This window comes from Ylistrum balloti, unplaced genomic scaffold, assembly GCF_031769215.1.
Source record: "Ylistrum balloti isolate Yb309-2 unplaced genomic scaffold, AGI_CSIRO_Ybal_v1 Utg370292, whole genome shotgun sequence".
Taxonomy (NCBI): Eukaryota; Metazoa; Mollusca; class Bivalvia; order Pectinida; family Pectinidae; genus Ylistrum; species Ylistrum balloti.
Genome location: NW_026782221.1, coordinates 173,837 through 192,434, shown reverse-complemented (window position 1 = coordinate 192,434; position 18,598 = coordinate 173,837). Strand labels below are relative to the sequence as shown.

Sequence of the window (18,598 nt, the reverse complement as noted above, 5' to 3'; positions counted from 1 at the left end):
TTTTAAATTCCCGTGTATTTCCAAATAGACAACAGTCTGCCTATCAAAAAGATTTGTGTAGTCTATGCACATCATTCAGTCTTCAAGAATGTATAAGTCACAATATTGAATATGGTTCCAACGTCCATGTTGCTTTCTTAGATAGTAACAAAGCGTTCGACACTGTGTGGCACGCTGGACTATTGTACAAAATTTATGAATTAGGATTAAATGCGAAGACGTGGATTTTACTAAAATGTATGTATACAAATGTTGAAAGTTGTGTTTTATTCAATGGGTTAAAATCCTCCATGCTCAAAATGGAACGTGGAATATTACAGGGAGGGGCATTGTCTGCCAAAATGTACCTAGTATTTATTAACGATTTACTAAATGAAATAGAGAATTCTGGCCTAGGAGCAGTAATTGTTGATTTAAATGTTAATGTTCCTACTCAAGCAGACGACATCTGTTTGGTCAGTACGAGTCTTAGAAGTCTTCAGAAAATGATATCAATAAGTGAAAATTATAGTAAAAGATGGCGTTTTTCATTCTCTGCTGTAAAAAGCAAAATTGTTACCTTCACAAACCCAAATAGTAGAACTTGCACTGTGTATAATGAGCTTTATCTGTACAATTGTATTATACCACAGACTGATGGCATTACACATGTTGGTATCTTATTAAACTGTAAACAGAACTCATTTGAGAGAACAGCACGTGCATGTAATAAGTTAAGATCGGGTACGATGTCCCTTGTTCGTTCTGGTGCACATCCTTGTGCTCTAAACCCTTTAACAGTGGCGAAGCTTATCAAAATTAAAGTTTATCCATCAGCCTTATACGGATGTGAGCTTTGGCAATTGACAAAAACCGAAATAATAATGCTAGAAAGGGCGCAACATTTTATTGTTAAATCTGTTCAAGGGTTTGAAAAGAGAACCAGAACAGATATGTGTACATCTTTACTTGGTTGGACCTCTATCGAAGCATATATAGACATTAGAAAGTTGTTATTTTTTGGAAGATTGTGTAGATTGAAAACAATGTCTTTTGTTTATAAAGTTTTCATTACCAGACTATTTTTGTTTCGACTAGGTAGACCATACCAGATCGGTTTCATCCCAGACATAGTCAAAATATTAAAAAAGTATTCACTGCTTCAAAATCTAGATACTTTTGTAGAAACTGGAATTTTTCGAAAGAAAAGCCATTGGAAAACAACAGTATATAATGCTGTAATGAAATATGAAGAGTACAATCTAAAGGAACGTATGAAGTTTGATGATGATTTTACAAGGTTTAGAGAAATACATAACCAACCCAAACCTAGTATTTTATGGAAGTTAGCACTTCGATTTCCTCAATACAGAAAATATATACATTACATGATGAAAATAGTGGTAACCATTCGTAGCTTGACTACCATGGAATTATGTCACAAATGTGGGTTTCTATATCAAGACCCTATGACACATCTAGTGCTACAGTGTATTTATACTTCCGAGTTGAGGGACCAACTGTGGTGCTGTATAATTAATACCACAGATATACTGTTTAGTGTTTATTTACACTCTCTCCCAGACCTTCAGTTATTACATATATTGATTGGAGGAAATGTAAACTATCAAATTAGTGCAGAAGAGCTGATTGAATTCAGGATAAAATCCTGTATTTGTGTGTTCAAGATGTGTAAACTATATTATAATTAATATATATAATGGTAAGGATAACAAATAGTCCATGTACATTTTGTAGGAGTCATGTGACTTAACAATTCATTATAATTTACCTGATTTGTGTCAGAAAATTGTATTTTGAAACTCTATGGGTATACCTTAAAATACCCCCTTTCGCTTAATTTGCACTTGATATGCCTACTCCTAAAGCATAAAGTGTGTATCTATGTTATTCATATTCTGTAATCATTTATATATGTATCGTACGCTTTGTATATATGTTCAACATTCTTCTGTAATCTTCATCTCTGGAGGCAATAAAGAGAATAATAATAATGTTAAACATGATGGCGTATGCGAGTTTTGCACAGAGTTCGAATCATGGATGAATTAACGTACGTGAAACTTTTGAACAGTAATCCAGGATTAGCGAATATCCAGTGTTTATTTTCTTTTGGGTTATTTTTAAGATCTTTTAATTTCTTTGTCTTCTGCTGTATATCAGACAGCGATGTACTATTGGAGCTGTTGTGTATTTTGTGACATTACCATTACCGGATGACAGCTTGGTGTCCTCTACAAATACTTGTATGTTAGAGCCATGATTGTCCTTCAGTACTGCTTTAGTGAACACCGGTCTGTCAGTGACAGTATATGAAGCATTTATAATCACATTTAGTTTTAAGCTCAGTACCTTTCCAACATTTCCATATAGATCAAGCTTGTGCAGTATCAACAGTCGAGGACTCATTACGCTTGTAAAATCAATATCAATGACATCTATATGTTTATGTTTGCCAAGGGTGAAACAGAAGTGAGGTTGACAGAACGTGTTGTCAAAGGAGGAGTGCCATTTTGGGCCTTCTGGTGGCCATGACGAATACTTTTTATTTTTTGTCTAATAAAACCTTGAGGTCAGGCGGTAATGATATGACATTAATCTAAGGTCAGCTCAAGGCTGTTCAGTTGTTATAGGGGGGACGAGTGGGGGATCAAATTCATAATTATTGCAATAATTATCAAACTAAAATATTTTTTTTAGTTTTTTTCTCTTAAATGTCATTTGATGATATATTTCAAAACCTTATAGAAAAAATGACCAAAAAATATGTCATTGTTGAAAAGTAGGTCACAGTAGTTAAGTGCCCTAATTACTAATTAAGTCACACTTGAGCACCGGTTTTTGTCTTTATGCATCTATAAACAATACGTTTATCACGTGCAATGTATTTATGTGAAATAATTTTGCATGAATTAGAGCAATGATGAAGTTATAGTCAGGGTAAGAGAGGCATGCCATTTAAATAGACTGGTTACAATTTAAAGTGCAAGAGCACTAGTCACTATCTTATTCCGGTTAATGAAAATAAATATTGAATTATACTGTATGAAAAATTATTTCAAATAAATTTCACAGTATAATCATTCTTCCGTGCATTAGTTGTATTCTTGAGCTTTAACATCAGATGGTTTGACACTAGAGCTTTAACATAAAATAGTATGACATCATGACATCTCCCTGATGTATACCTTGTTAATGGTCTTGTTTCAAACACTAGCAAACTTCAGTAATCTACAATGCAGTGTATGTAATACATGGTATATCTAGATATATAAGTATACTTTGTTCTGTGCAGTTCGTACATGCATTGACTTGTGCACATATCTTGTGTATCACTAAAATGTTAAATATAATTTCATTCATACAAGTGTGATATATATATAATAGTATTATAGTATTTTGTTTAGTTTTTATTAACTTTTTGTAATTTTTGTAAAATGCCAGTACGCAAGCAGTGTGCTTGCTGCAAAGCAGATTATAAAGTCAGAATATACTGTCTGAATCAGGCAGATGTTCTGTCTTTCGTGAAAGATAACATCAATAGAGATTTATGTTTAGGTGACCCTGTATGTAAGAAATGCAGAGGGAGATTCAACAAACACCATGAACCAGTAGAGCATTCTAACAGTGGTTTAGACCATCAGAATGAGACACCTCACTCTAAAAAAATCAAACTTGATATTCCACGAGCTACGCTTACTGAATCGCGATGTTTCGTTTGTGGAAAGTCCAGAGATGAAAAAGGTGTACAATCTTTGGATTGAATATTCCAATGGACTGACCCCAATATCAGGAGTAGTCGGCTGCTGTGCCCACATTGCATCTGTCCTATGGTATCTTTCTTATGACCGACACCCGTCTGATACTGCACAAACAACTGCCTCCTCAAGTTTCCTTAGTTGTGTTGATGACGCAATGACGGTGGAGAACTGGTCAGATTGTGACTTCCTAAATGAATATCCCAACACCACCATTCCCCTTACTAAAACAGTAAACAAAAATACAATCCCGTAAGTAATACACAAAGGTCATTCATTATCCTGTGAAACCCGGTGCTAAATTGATTTTTTCCATTTTGATATCAACCATATTTGCAAAAATATTTCAAATAAATACACTGCACGTGATAAACGTATTGTTTATAGATGCATAAAGACAAAAAACGGTGCTCAAGTGTGACTTAATTAGTAATTAGGGCACTTAACTACTGTGACCTACTTTTCAACAATGGCATATTTTTTGGTCATTTTTTCTATAAGGTTTTGAAATATATCATCAAATGACATTTAAGAGAAAAAAACTAAAAAAAAATATTTTAGTTTGATAATTATTGCAATAATTATGAATTTGATCCCCCACTCGTCCCCCCTATAACAACTGAACAGCCTTGAGCTGACCTTAGATTAATGTCATATCATTACCGCCTGACCTCAAGGTTTTAATAGACAAAAAATAAAAAGTATTCGTCATGGCCACCAGAAGGCCCAAAATGGCACTCCTCCTTTGACAACACGTTCTGTCAACCTCACTTCTGTTTCACCCTTGGCAAACATAAACATATAGATGTCATTAATATTGATTTTACAAGCGTAATGAGTCCTCGACTGTTGATACTGCACAAGCTTGATCTATATGGAAATGTTGGAAAGGTACTGAGCTTAAAACTAAATGTGATTATAAATGTTTCATATACTGTCACTGACAGACCGGTGTTTACTAAAGCAGTACGTCGGTCTTCACAATTGTATTAAACTATATTCCTTCGATATGGTAACGTGGCTGTCCGACTTCCTTATTCTGACAACTGAAGACTATTGAGCGATATTGATTTGGCGAATATGGTTCTCTGTGATTAAAATTACAAAGTTAGGTAATCTAACACATATGTTCGGTTATAATCCCAGTCTTTCATGTGCTTCGTTGTACAGTAAGGTTAACCTTCCTGTAATAATTATTACAGTTAGAATAATGACAGTTAGCAATTTATTACATTGCTTAAGTGGGCATTTGGCATGTCAATTACAACTGGTTCGATCTCCCGAATGTACTTGGTCGCTTTCCTTAATATGTCCTCTTATGTTGAAAGAAAACTAGGGTTTGTTTTGGGTATACAAATGTGGCTGTCTAGTCGATTACTGACGAGAAGTACAACACTTGAAGACCTTTCAGGTCTTGTCAGGATCCTGCTTTGGTGTTCTGTGAATGCAGGTTGAGATACTGTTGAATTTGACAAAGCTCATTTTCCATTATACATATGTATGTAAGGGAGTGTTGTGGAACTTTGCGATAACAATGACTACTTTAAAACATCTGGCCGCGATCGTTGAAAGACTGGTTAGACATAATCAGAGGTTAGTGAAAAATTATAAATAAGAATAAAACAAGACTGGGATTTTTTTTACTCATTTCACAGCTGTAGAGTTTTGGGACAGGTAAGATTTATAGTTTCATTTTGCTTTTAACAACTTATTTTATTTCTACAGTGGAAATAATTAGGATTTTCCACGAACCACTGGCTGATTCTAACTGACCTTTGAGCAACTAGAGCCAGACCTTTAAAACACGATCACCTGATGGATGATGACGATACAGGTTATATCCGCTGACATTTATTACGACCTCATCTTGGTTGTATCTATAAACTCTGATACTTGACACGATTTCTTCTGATTTGATAGCATTCTTATTACTTCCGTCGATAAGTCTAGTTCCGAAATGGTTTGCACATGAAACATTTATTTGTATATATGTAGTAATGTTATTTTGACATATCATTTTAATATATACTCAACAAAAAAAAGAAAGGTTAACATGTTTTCTTGGCGAATACCTGTAAATGAGTGAAAACAAAATGACGTTTGTGCAATATTAGAAAATGGCAATGTGTTACACTACAAAATCCAAGGGAGTTACCAAAATCATTCAAGCGTGAAAGTCTGTATTAGCGAAAGAGCTGCACGAGGTTTTCTGCGACTAACTTGTATCTTCGCTTGAATTTCATAAACATTCAAACTGACAACTGTTCCTTAGATCCTTAGGACTTAGAAATCTTAGAATCTTGCTATCTATTAACTTTATCATTATGCCCCGGCTATCACAAGTACAGAGAGAAAGGGCTGTAGGCATGATCCAGGCTGGGGAGTCTCGCCGTCGAGTTGCACGGCGTTTTGGTTGCAATGTTAAGACAATTTGCCAGTTGGTAAGTCGTTTAAACCAAACTGGGTCAACATCCGATCGTCTCCGAAGCGGCCGTCCCCGTAAAACGACCGCCAGGGATGACCGTCGTATACGATTGATACACTTGCGCAATCGATTCGAAACCGCAGTAGAGACTACAAGGACATTGTTTGGGCGTCGTGTGTCTCCCCAAACAGTCCGAAACAGGTTGAGGGCCTACCAATTGAAAGCGCGGCGTCCCTACACTGGACCCAATTTGCTACGACGTCACCGTAATAATCGGCGTAACTGGACCCGTGTTCACCGTCGTTGGGCCTTACGACAATGGAACAATGTTCTGTTTTCAGATGAGTCCAGGTTTTGTCTGCAACACGGTGACGGAAGGCGCAGAGTGTGGAGGCGACGAGGGGAGCGTTTTGCGAACTGCTGCGTCGCGGAACGGGACCGCTTTGGCGGCGGAAGTGTAATGGTTTGGGGTGGTATTTGTGGGGGGACTCGTACCAGGCTTGTTGTGTTAAATGGCAATTTAACCGGCATTCGATATCGGGACGAAATTTTAAGACTAGTGGTTCTGCCATTCTTAAGACGCCATGGCGTTGGCGCCATTTTTCAACAGGATAACGCACCAGCGCACACCAGTCGCGTCAGCAGAACTTTCTTGCAGCAGAATAACGTACAGGTGTTAGATTGACCATCTATATCACTTGATTTGTCAAAGATTGAGCATGTCTGGGACGTTCTTGGGCGCCGCGTGAGAGAACGTCAAAATCAGCCGTCAAACTTGCAGGAGCTGGCCCAAGCCTTGATCGCTGAATGGAACAATATCTCTCCTCGAATTATCCGCCGGTTTACGAGTTCCATGCGACGACGCTGCAATGCTGTTTACTTCGCAAACGGTGGCCATACACGTTACTAATGGTGTTACCTTTGAAATTGACCCCAACGTCCTTTACAGTCGAATAAAATCAACTGAACGCAAAGTTTTATAATGAACCATGACTGCAGTTTTATCAGAATTCATCAATTACTTTATTCGTACATGATTGGTAAGGATTTATGAAGGGGTTAATTGATTAATCACAGAATAAAGTAGTGTTACCTTTCTTTTTTTGTTTAGTATATGTGCTATATACATTTGTTATTGTTTTAATATTATCGTTAGGCGTTCGCGTGTCAGAACCGGAAGTCAGCCTTTCGTATTATTCGGTACGTGGCGCATTGCGACATGGATTTTAGCCCGCGCGCGAGTATGGCACGTGAAAGTGAGAGTAGAGCGCGAGATGGATGTGACGTTAATATTTGTAAACCAGTTTGTCCAGTTTGTCTTATCTATTATTAGTATATTCACGGGGGATATTGGGTGATCTAGGAGCGCACTGGTCATTTTGGGCAGAGCGGCCGATGCGGCAACATCAACAAGTTACCTAGTCATAATTGCTATTTGTGGGACACTAGCTGTAGGAGTAATGTAAGTACCCGATACTTAGTATGTAACTATAAGTATAATTTAATATAGTATCTATTTAATAATATATTTAATTTACGTAATAGTTTTGTTTCAAGTAAAATTAAATGTTTTCGGAATCGAGTAAATTCAAATATTGGGTGTGGTCAATTTACATTTAGTAATAAGCGTATAGGTCTATAGTTTTAAAGAAGAAGACGTTGATGTGTATCATACTTTCCTTTTGTATAAGCTTCGAGCTGGTGCTCGGCGGACTTCTTCCGGAAAAAAACCCTCTTCGCATTGAAGAGGTGGGTATTTTATACGTGTGTATTAATGCCTAATATTATGTATTCGTTAATATATAATTATTCAGCTGTAATTTCTGTATAAGTTATAGGAATATAGTTAACAGTGTAATTGTTAAATTAGTAACTGACTGCGGTCAGGATGACATTAATTGATTGTGTGATATTCTTAGTGTGTAATAGGTGTGATTCGTAGTAATATATGTTGTATCTGTTGCAGGTTTTTTTTATTACTATCTGTGACAATAAAAGCTTAAACGAACCCTCGGAGTTGTGGTTTTGGTATGCGAAGAAGCACGACTACTACATGTAAACACTGAAAAAAACATTCACAGATAATTCAGGCTTATGAAACCCTTATGGCAATTATGTAGTAATTAGATAACTATATCACAGAAACAAACAGAAAATACACCACTACATATCAAAGTAATGTTACCATTTATGTTTCAACAACGCAGTTTGGATATACATGTCCTGAAACGCAGACAGAAGTTCGGAGGATGAATAACTATATGCTAATTAATCTGTGATATGAACTACCAGACTAGTTTTATATACATCGTAACACGTATGAAATCGAATTCCCTAATATCAATTAAGCCACAGTGATGTTTTATAAACAATGTTAAACACTGTTTCAAGTTAGGTCAATACTAATGACACATACCGCAATATTAATTTCGTTTATCAAATGAGAACATTGGCGTACATACAAGGGTCATTTCATCTTATAAAGACTGGTTTAAATGTGTGTGACATTACGACCACGGACCATTGGAGTTATGTCTTATAATTCCATTGTGTCTTTATCAACCCATCAGAGTTTATTTTGTATCACAGGTTTTTGTTTTTAACGGGAACTCCGGATTTCCTCCGCCATCCAATCCAGGTGGACCCTTGAATAACTCTCGCTGTTCATAGGACGTAAAGCAACAATTAACAATAAACTATTGCTCCGTTTGTAACACAAGAACTTCCTAAAGAACTGATCGTTCAGACACGCCTCCATAGTAACCCTTCCGAGGTGGATGACAAGATTTATGGATGGTAGGATGTTATTAGGAATAAAACAACAATAACCCATATTATGGTTGTTATATCGATCAACGTATATCGAGTTTGAAGCATTAAGTCTTTTATGAACGTTAGATTTTCGTTAATCATCTAGCAGTTTATTGATAAATTTAACATAGTTCAATGCCAATTGCATTCTGTGTTCTTCTCCTCTTGACCCAAGGACGTCTTGCCTCGGATTGAAGAAAGATGGGACTTTTCCTTCACACAAACATGCTTCACATCTGTGATAAATGTCACGGACCAGGTCGATATCAATCTCTCCTGCAGTTCGTTGTATGTTTCGTACTTCGGCTGGCCCATACGATAATGTGTTTTTTTTGCGTTTGACAGGTGGACTAGATTTATCAGGGTCGGTATTTTGTTCGTTGATTGTTGTTAGGGCACCACATACATCCGTTTGCGGATCGCTTTCATAAACACTGCCTAGTCCTTCTCTTTTAGCCTTGTCTTCTAGAGAAAGCAAGAACATCATTTTCAAAAAATATGACGGGATAGCTTTTTCTGCTACAGTAACAAACACACCGTCTTCGGAATCAGTCATCGACTGAACTTGGAATTCTCTGATGAACGCAGTTTCCTCAGTTTCTTCTTCTTTCCCTAGCGGACACACCACTGTAGAATTTAACAATGCCTTAGCGACTGTATAGCTGTTTCTGACACATGGCTGCAGCTTCCGGAATATTGCAGTTTCCTGTAATGACATTGAACATCGCCATAAATCTTCTGCTACATCACCTACCATCTTGGACACAGCCATGCCCGGGATCTGAAGGATATCAGGAGTCAGAAGATTACAATCCCTCCGAATTTTCTCAGGCCAGCAAGGAAGTTGGATTGCGGGAACCAGATCAACAATGATGTCCATCATCTTGTAACGGCTGCCCCGCCATTGTAGTGACAGTGCCGGTTCAATAGTTACCTCTTTTATCAGAAGGTTTGGATGCTTTGGAAAGTTGTTGCCGAGAAGGATGTTTGTCAACAATTGGCCGAACTGATGATACATCATATAGCATGGAATTTGTCTCGAATCTTCGACACTTAGGTCTAACAACTGTTCTGTACCGACAGTATCGTGTACATGAATCTCTATGTAATCAGAAACTGTGGCACATTTTTCTGTAAATTCTGTATCTTGTAACAAGTCCCCAAGTGTTGCACTGGTAGAGGTCCTATTTACTAATGATACAGAGTCCATTGATCTCATTTCATCTGTCGCCTGAAATGTTGGATATGTGTTTTCGCTGAATTGCTTTAGACAAAACATGAAATCGAACTCATTAGGGAATTTTGTTTTTGTACCTTCAGATGAACTTCCTGCGCGTAGCAGTGTTGCTTTGAATTTTGGGTCCAGCTCAGCTAGCTTTTGAACAATATTCTCTGCAATATTTTCGACCGCACTTTGTATATCTCGGGCTTCATCTTCGAACAGCACTTGTCCAACTCCGTGGGTATTGAAAACTCTTTTACAAAAGGATGTGATGTCTTTATCAGTTCTTGTAATCTTGCCATCTTCCAGAAACAGATTATCGAAATCAGTTTTACTCATCAATTTATTAGCAACATTTGAAAAAGCTTTCACTGAAGTTGAGCAATCGTCCCTTTTAAGGATTTCAGCAACAGATTCTGAATGTGTGAAAAGTGCTGTATTAAGGGGAGTACATCCTGATACGTCTTTCATTTCCTGATCGGCACCATGTCTTATCAGTGTTTCTACGGCAGACCAGGAATCTGTCCAGGCAGCGAAATGTAACGGCGCTGACAAATATTTGTTTGTAGCATTAACAGTTGCTCCTTTGCTAAGCAAAAGAGGAATCGCACTGGAGCATTTCGCTGCAGCTATATGTAATGTAGATGTTCCAATGTTATCGCGGGCTTCTACATCAGCACCATTATTAACAAGAAGTTCTACAACATCAAACTTATCGTTTGCAATAGCTTCGTGAAGTGGTGTAGAACCCCAGAAATCAGAACATTCGACATCACAGCCGCATGATATCAAAGTCTGTGTCGTATGAACGTTGTTCCTTTCTTCTTTAGCTGAAGCTACAACATGGAGGGCATTTTTCCCTCGGCCGTCCTGGCATCGAATATCACATCCCCTCTGAACCAAGTGCTTGATCACAATGCAAAGTCCAGCTGATGCAGCAATATGAACGGACGAAAGCCCTGTTTTAGTTGTAAGATTGATGGCATCTGAACTGCTTAATAAAACATCAAGCTTGCTCACGAATTCAGTCTCCTCTTCTGTACTTGTAGGAAGAAAGCCCTCAATCAGATAGTGTATAGGGCAATATCCTTTCCCATCATGTATGTCCAATGCAGCCCCGTGTTTTATTAGGATAGAGATGGATTCAAACATGGAGAAACTCTCACATGCGTGATGAAGAGGTGTTTTCCCGACCTTGTCTTTCGTGTTAACAGTTACCCCAGTCTGGATTAACCTAGTTATCATCTCACAGACAGGGCCGTCTTTTTTGTGCTGGCAAGCATTGTGCAGAGGCGTATTTCCTGTTGCATTCCGTGCATTTGTATCTGCTCCTAACTCAATAAAGCAGTATACAAGTTCAGTGTCTTCTCTTGTGACTGCCCTGTGCAGTGGGGTGTTCCCCTGGGCGTCTCTGTCCCCGAGTCTGCCACCGGCCTGTACTAGTGCATTAGCAATATGAGCATCCTTTACTTCAAATAAAGGACTGCAGCTAGTATCATTCACGGCAGCGCCGTTCTGTAATAAAATGTCCACGGCTGTTCTGTGACCTTTTGTTGTTGCCATATATAAAGGAGTATTCCCAAGTTCATCTTCAAGGTTGATGTCTACTTCGCCTTGCTCTAAACACTTTCGTAATAAACCGACGTCACCACGGGTGGCAGCCTTGTGGAGATCACTGGTACTGCACGCTATTGTCTCAGGATTCTTCACGTTAAGAATACTCAATATGTTTTCAAATGGATTGCTGCCAGCCATATCGTCCTGAAAATCTGTGAAACAAATAAAATTTGATATATCATACGCTATAAGTGGTAGTCTTGCTAGTAAAACGACCACTACAAAAATATAAGGTTGTGATTATCATCGCGACAGTACATTCTCTAAGGGGCTCCTTTAGCCCTACTCTGTATCAACAGCTATTCCATCAATGTCCTTCATATTTTTCTTAACAACATCTACATGAAAAAAAATTGTCAGCTGTTTTTCTGAATTCGACGTTCTGCGTGCGAAAATATTTCCTTAACTACATTTAGGTACATTTGTTTAAATATCAGTTCAAGGACAAATAGCTATTTTCAGTCGGTTGTTAAAGTGTTCGACGCTTAATCTTCAAATGAATACCTAGCTCCGTAGTTTTTTAATAAGTTTGTTTGAAGTGTTAAAATATGTCAGTATAATTAGCTGTTCGCACGCAGCCCCCAACAGACAACACATTTTTATTTCACATCAGAAAATAATTTCATTGGGCCCTAGTGGATGCATGATACATACCAAATCATTCATTTATCAAACAGCTCCTGGTAATTTTGATAAAAAACTTCTCTCCAAACTCCTGAAATTAAGAATACATATAACCATAAACAAAGGAAGCATTTACTTGGAATTCATAGTCTAGTTCGCATTGTTTAACATCCAATTAATTAACAAGGTGTATGAAAGGTGAGTGCATGTGTTAAATGAAAGTGAACGGGATCTACATTATGTTAAATGAAAATGAAGGGATCTACATTATGAAAAAATGAAAGTGAAGGAATCTACATTATATTAAATGAAAGTGAAGGAATCTACATTATATTAAATGAAAGTGAAGGGATCTACATTATGATAAATGAAAGTGAAGGAATCTACATTATGTTAAATGAAAGTGAAGGGATCTACATTACGTTAAATGAAAGTGAAGGGATCCACATTACGTTAAATGAAAGTGAAGGGATCTACATTATGATAAATGAAAGTGAAGGGATCTACATTATGATAAATGAAAGTGAAGGGATCTACATTATGATAAATGAAAGTGAAGGAATCTACATTATGATAAATGAAAGTGAAGGGATCTACATTATGATAAATGAAAGTGAAGGAATCTATATTATGATAAACGAAAGTGAAGGAATCTACATTATGATAAATGAAAGTGAAGGAATCTACATTATGATAAATGAAAGTGAAGGAATCTACATTATGTTAAATAAAATACATATGTAATATTGGCTTAATACTTCAAAATTTACACGTTGCTTACAAGCCTATTGATATGTTTTTCTCCTCCATATCAGAGCTCGGTTACGTCTGTAAGGAACCAATCAAGTAATTGGCCCTAGTGACTTTCTTATCCATGAAATAACTCATTAATATGTATTAACGAAAACGAAGATTTTAAAGTATGCATACACTATCGCTCCTTCTGTTACAATAAGCAAATCTGAATAGTTTGACACTAATTATACCAGAGCGTCAGATTTCAGCTATTGGTTGTTTAAAACTCATGCGGCATTCAGATTAACATAAATAGGTTGTCTTCTTCCTCTTTCAATATTGTCCACGTGTATTATGTTTCGGTTAATGATGGGCAAATACCAACACGTCGAACAATTCACCTTAAATTTCAAATAACTGAACTGAATGTCCATGATTATACTTCATGTTCCTGTATATACTGTACATCTCGCCAGGTGTTACACGATACTATAAACATGTTCCTGTATATACTGTACATCTCGTCAGGTGTTACACGATACTATACACATGTTCCTGTATATACTGTACATCTCGCCAGGTGTTACACAATACTATACACATGTTCTGTATATACTGTACATCTCACCAGGAGTTACACGATACTATACACATGTTCCTGTATATACTGTACAACTCGCCAGGTGTTACACGATACTATACACATGTTCCTGTATATACTGTACATCTCGTCAGGTGTTACACGATACTATACACATTTTCCTGTATATACTGTACATCTCGCCAGGTGTTACACAATACTATACACATGTTCCTGTATATACGGTACATCTCACCAGGTGTTACACGATAGTATACACATGTTCCTGTATATACTGTACATCTCGCCAGGTGTTACTCAATACTATACACATGTTCCTGTATACACTGTACATCTCGCCAGGTGTTACACAATACTATACACATGTTCCTGTATATACGGTACATCTCACCAGGTGTTACACGATACCATACACATGTTCCTGTATATACTGTACATCTCGCCGGATGTTACACGATACTATACACATGTTCCTGTATCTACTGTACAACTCGCCAGGTGTTGCACGATACTACACACAGGTTCCTACATCTCACCAGGTGTTATCTATACACATGTTCCTGTATATACATCTCGCCAGGTGTTACACAATACTATACACATGCATATACGATACTACACACAGGTTCCTGTATATACTGTACAACTCGCCAGGTATTACACGATACTATACACATGTTCCTATATATACTGTACATCTCGACAGGTGTTACACGATACTATACACATGTTCCTGTATATACTGTACATTTCACCAGCTGTTACACAATACTATACACTGGTTCCAATACATAGCATTCACAAATAGTTCTGAGCTAAGTTCAGTACTGCAGTGCTGACACCCAGTTGGCTCCTGGCGTAAACATTACCCCGCAATACACCTTAACCAGGAAGTAATATACGTGCAATATAACTAAACAAAGGCAGTTATACCGGTTGTATACTTAACGCAACTCCCCCATCAGCTAGTTCAAAACCATAGTACCCGATCACCTCCCGCCACCCCCACCCCACCCTCCCCCCTTTCACCACCAAAGACAACGTAAAGTCGTTTTGATTGTGGTTCGTATATCATTGTCTATTCATACGAGAATTGTCTTACCTGTATCTCAGGTTGTACGTTTGACTCTCTAGTTCATCATTCTGTGTGAATACTTTCGATATTAACACACACGTGCCTCACTGAATCATCTTAGATCTTCTCCGAATATACTGTACCACGGCTAAAATCAAATATGGTGTATATTGAGTATTGTTGTATCATGGCAGCAACTCCGTATGGAAGGAGGAAATATGATCGATGGTTGGTCATGTGGAACGACAGTACAACGGTACACTCTAAAGAGTGTTTAAGCTGGCCGAGTGTTCTGCACATACAAACTTACTCGACAGAGCAAAGCATTAACAATTGAAAGGAAAATACGCTTCTAATTAATTTCACGAAAATGGCATTCTTCTTACAAGTACATTCATGTAGATGTCTCCAAAAATCAAAATATTAGCTTCACTTAATGGACTTGTGAAACACCTTAGCTTTTACTGTTTAAGACAGTGTTAAAAGAGATACGGTCTCCGTCACTCAGCTGAAGGAGAAAACTCAGTTGGTAGAGCAATAGGCACAACCACGTGGATCTGGAAAGTAAACAAACCATATCCACATGCCACGATACATCATACACATGGACATGAATAATGAACAGTGGGCCTTATTTAAACCTGGTTTGTTTACATTCCAGATACATGCGCCTATAGTAGAAATTGCAAAATGATTGTGATTTCCCCATGGTTGGTATGTTTTCAGTACGTTAACATGGCATTCTTTATCAGCCCATTTCTTCTATGTTGTTTATCATCTCTATTTGAAATTTTAAAAATTGAATTTCCAAAAAAAAGCAAAACCCAGGAAGTGATGTCATGCAATACCACACATATTCTTTTATGTTTTAAAACAATGAAATGTATTGCTGAAATAAATCAATTTTGATAGATGATCGACTGAGAATGATGAGAAAGGTGATACTTTTGTAAAATGAAGAAAAATCTGTTGTAACGCATTGCTGAACTTTACATGCCTTTCTGCATTCTTTTTATCGACACGTGCACTGCTGACTTGCAACCATAGCATGAATTGAAATCTGAAATAATTTATTTGTGAAATATTTAAAAAAGCTTAATTCAAACATTCTGTAGAAAAGTTTAGCAATTTTCTTCAAAAAGCGTTCTAATTTGGGTAACGTCACGTTATGGCGGAAAAAGAGGATAATCACAAAATAAACCGTCGCAGCCCACACTGTCGCTTTTTCTCCGTGCAAGGATTTTCTTTGAGAGACAAAGTTTCTTAACAACCCCATTAACGACAACCCTATCAAGATAAAATGGGATTTGTAAGAAAACCAGATGTCATTAACAATGTTGTAGTCAGTCAAACCTGTAATCCTGCTGCCAATGTCACTTTGCCTAAGAAACTGCGAAAATTCTACATGATCGTAATTGGAGATCAAATCATAAAAAAAAAAACATGTACACTTGGCTTGTAACATCACTTAACACATTTCGCACATGCATGTGGCGTCTCTTCAATGATCTGTCACACCTGCTCTGTTGTCTCTTCCTTCCTTACTGACCTTAGTCACCCATCATTTGTGTGTATTGTCTAAGACACAGCTCTCAGAACCTGCAATTTTCTCCATCTCTCCTCAATTGATATCGCTTTCTGCATCAATCTGACAACCTTTACAAGTAATTCAGTTTAAAAATATAACTTAAGCACTTCGCCTGCTCTTTGTCGAGATAGCTTTAGCACTTTGCCTGCTCTGTGACGAGATAGCTTTAGCACTTTGCCTGCTCTGTGACGAGATAGCTTTAGCACTTTGCTCTGTGACGAGAAAGCTTTAGCACTTTGCCAGCTCTGTGACGAGATATCTTTAGCACTTTGCTGCTCTGTGACGAGATAGCTATAGCACTTTGCCTGCTCTGTGACGAGATAGCTATAGCACTTTGATCTGTGACGAGATAGCTATAGCACTTTGCCTGCCCTTTGACGAGATAGCTATAGCACTTTGATCTGTGTCGAGATAGCTTTAGCACTTTGCCTGCTCTGTGACGAGATAGCTTTAGCACTTTGCCTGCTCTGTGACGAGATAGCTATAGCACTTTGCCTGCCCTTTGATGAGATAGCTATAGCACTTTGATCTGTGACGAGATAGCTTTAGCACTTTGCCTGCTCTGTGATGAAATAGCTTTGACACTTTGCCTGCTCTTTGACGAGATAGTTTTAGCACTTTGCCTGCTCTTTGACGAGATAGTTTTTTAATTTGTATTCATTTAACCTTCTTAGTCTTGTTTTGTAATTTACATATCAAATAGAAATCCTGTTAGATCCTAATTATGATATGTAAGATTTCTCATAAATTCACTAAGGTATCTTACATAATATATACAATAAGAATCTGTGATTTTTTTTATTGTACCCTATTAATAATTTAAGGTATCTGTATATAAGTTAGTTAAACACAGGACCTACATCGCTCTTTGAATACATGAACTTTGCCTGCAAAACCGTTTTCAATGCTGTGTACAGAATCATGCTACTGGGATCAGGCATTTGCATATCTAATTAAATGCGACATGCAAACGTTACTATCTAGAAATGTAAATCTCACAACAGGGAAATTGAAATCATGCTAACAAAGCAGAACACTGACCCTGTTGGTTTCGTTACAAATTGAGATCAGCTCAGAAAAAGAAAACCCTTCATAATCAGAGAATAAAGGCGTTCACTAGTTTGAAATGGGTTATGGTAGAACACATCTACTTGTAGCAATATAAGTTACTACAATGCAAAAACACTTCGATACAGGAAAAAAATACATAACCATCCATATCTTTATATCTAATCTTACCAAATGATTGTTGTTAGCGGCTGCACCAGGATGTCAATGACAGCACCATAACAAAATTAACAGTTCAAATAAAGATGTATACAAACCATGTAGCATTATATCTAGATAACTTATTTACCTTATAAACCAAGATTTATCTGAAGTTTTTGGGTGTAGGCAAACATTTACATAACAAAAACTTGAAAAGGCCCATTGGGCCTGAATCATTTACCTCTTATGAAGCTTGCACAAAAGACATTGTTGATTATTTAGGTGAATTTTTGCAAATTTGATACTCAACTCCCCCTTGATATGCTAACAGGTTCATTACTAGATCAATTTAGTATCACAAACGTTCTGTTTCCTTTTGTATTTAAGAAGTTTGCATTTGAGTTTTCACTGATTTTCTGATACCCCTGGACAATACATTATACATGTACCATCAAAGCTGAACTAGCATCAATTATAAAACTGCCATATTATAAGTGACTGTCAATGTATTGACACTAGCCAGATCCAGCTTGCTGATGTGCTGTAGCAGAAATGAGATTTTGAATGCCAGGAATCCTTGAATGCAACTGGAAAAAGTGGAAGTTTGGACAAGTAATCAAACTCACCTGTAGCTGAACAAACTCAGCTACAACCACATAGAGGTGACAATCAATTTGTGCTTTATGTACTACCAAAGGTGTTATTTATGTACTTTCAAAATATAGTTGCTGTTAACCTGTAACATTTTGGAATAATAAATCACCAGTATCTTTGTATCCAGTTGAACCACAGCTTGAAAATAATTAGTACATTTATTTAATTTCCCTTTGTGAGGTTTGGCAATGTAATAAACATGTGATGAAAAAGTAAAGCAAGTCACCAAAATATATTTTTTGAAAATTCAAAGCAAAAAAAGAAGAAATAATGGGAATA

At 37.2% G+C, this 18,598-nt stretch overlaps 1 protein-coding gene across 1 annotated transcript; it reads right to left on the bottom strand.

Moving 5' to 3' along the window:
- Positions 1–9,088: 9,088 nt before the first annotated feature.
- On the bottom strand, positions 9,089–11,971 carry LOC132552997 (ankyrin repeat, PH and SEC7 domain containing protein secG-like). Its single transcript, XM_060217203.1, has one exon. The coding sequence runs from the start codon at positions 11,969–11,971 to the stop codon at positions 9,089–9,091; it is 2,883 nt and encodes a 960-aa protein (XP_060073186.1).
- Between the last annotated feature and the right edge of the window lie 6,627 nt (positions 11,972–18,598).

Excerpts from the sequence above, each read along its gene's own strand:
- LOC132552997 (XM_060217203.1), bottom strand. The coding sequence starts at position 11,971 with ATGGCTGGCAGCAATCCATTTGAAAACATATTGAGTATTCTTAACGTG.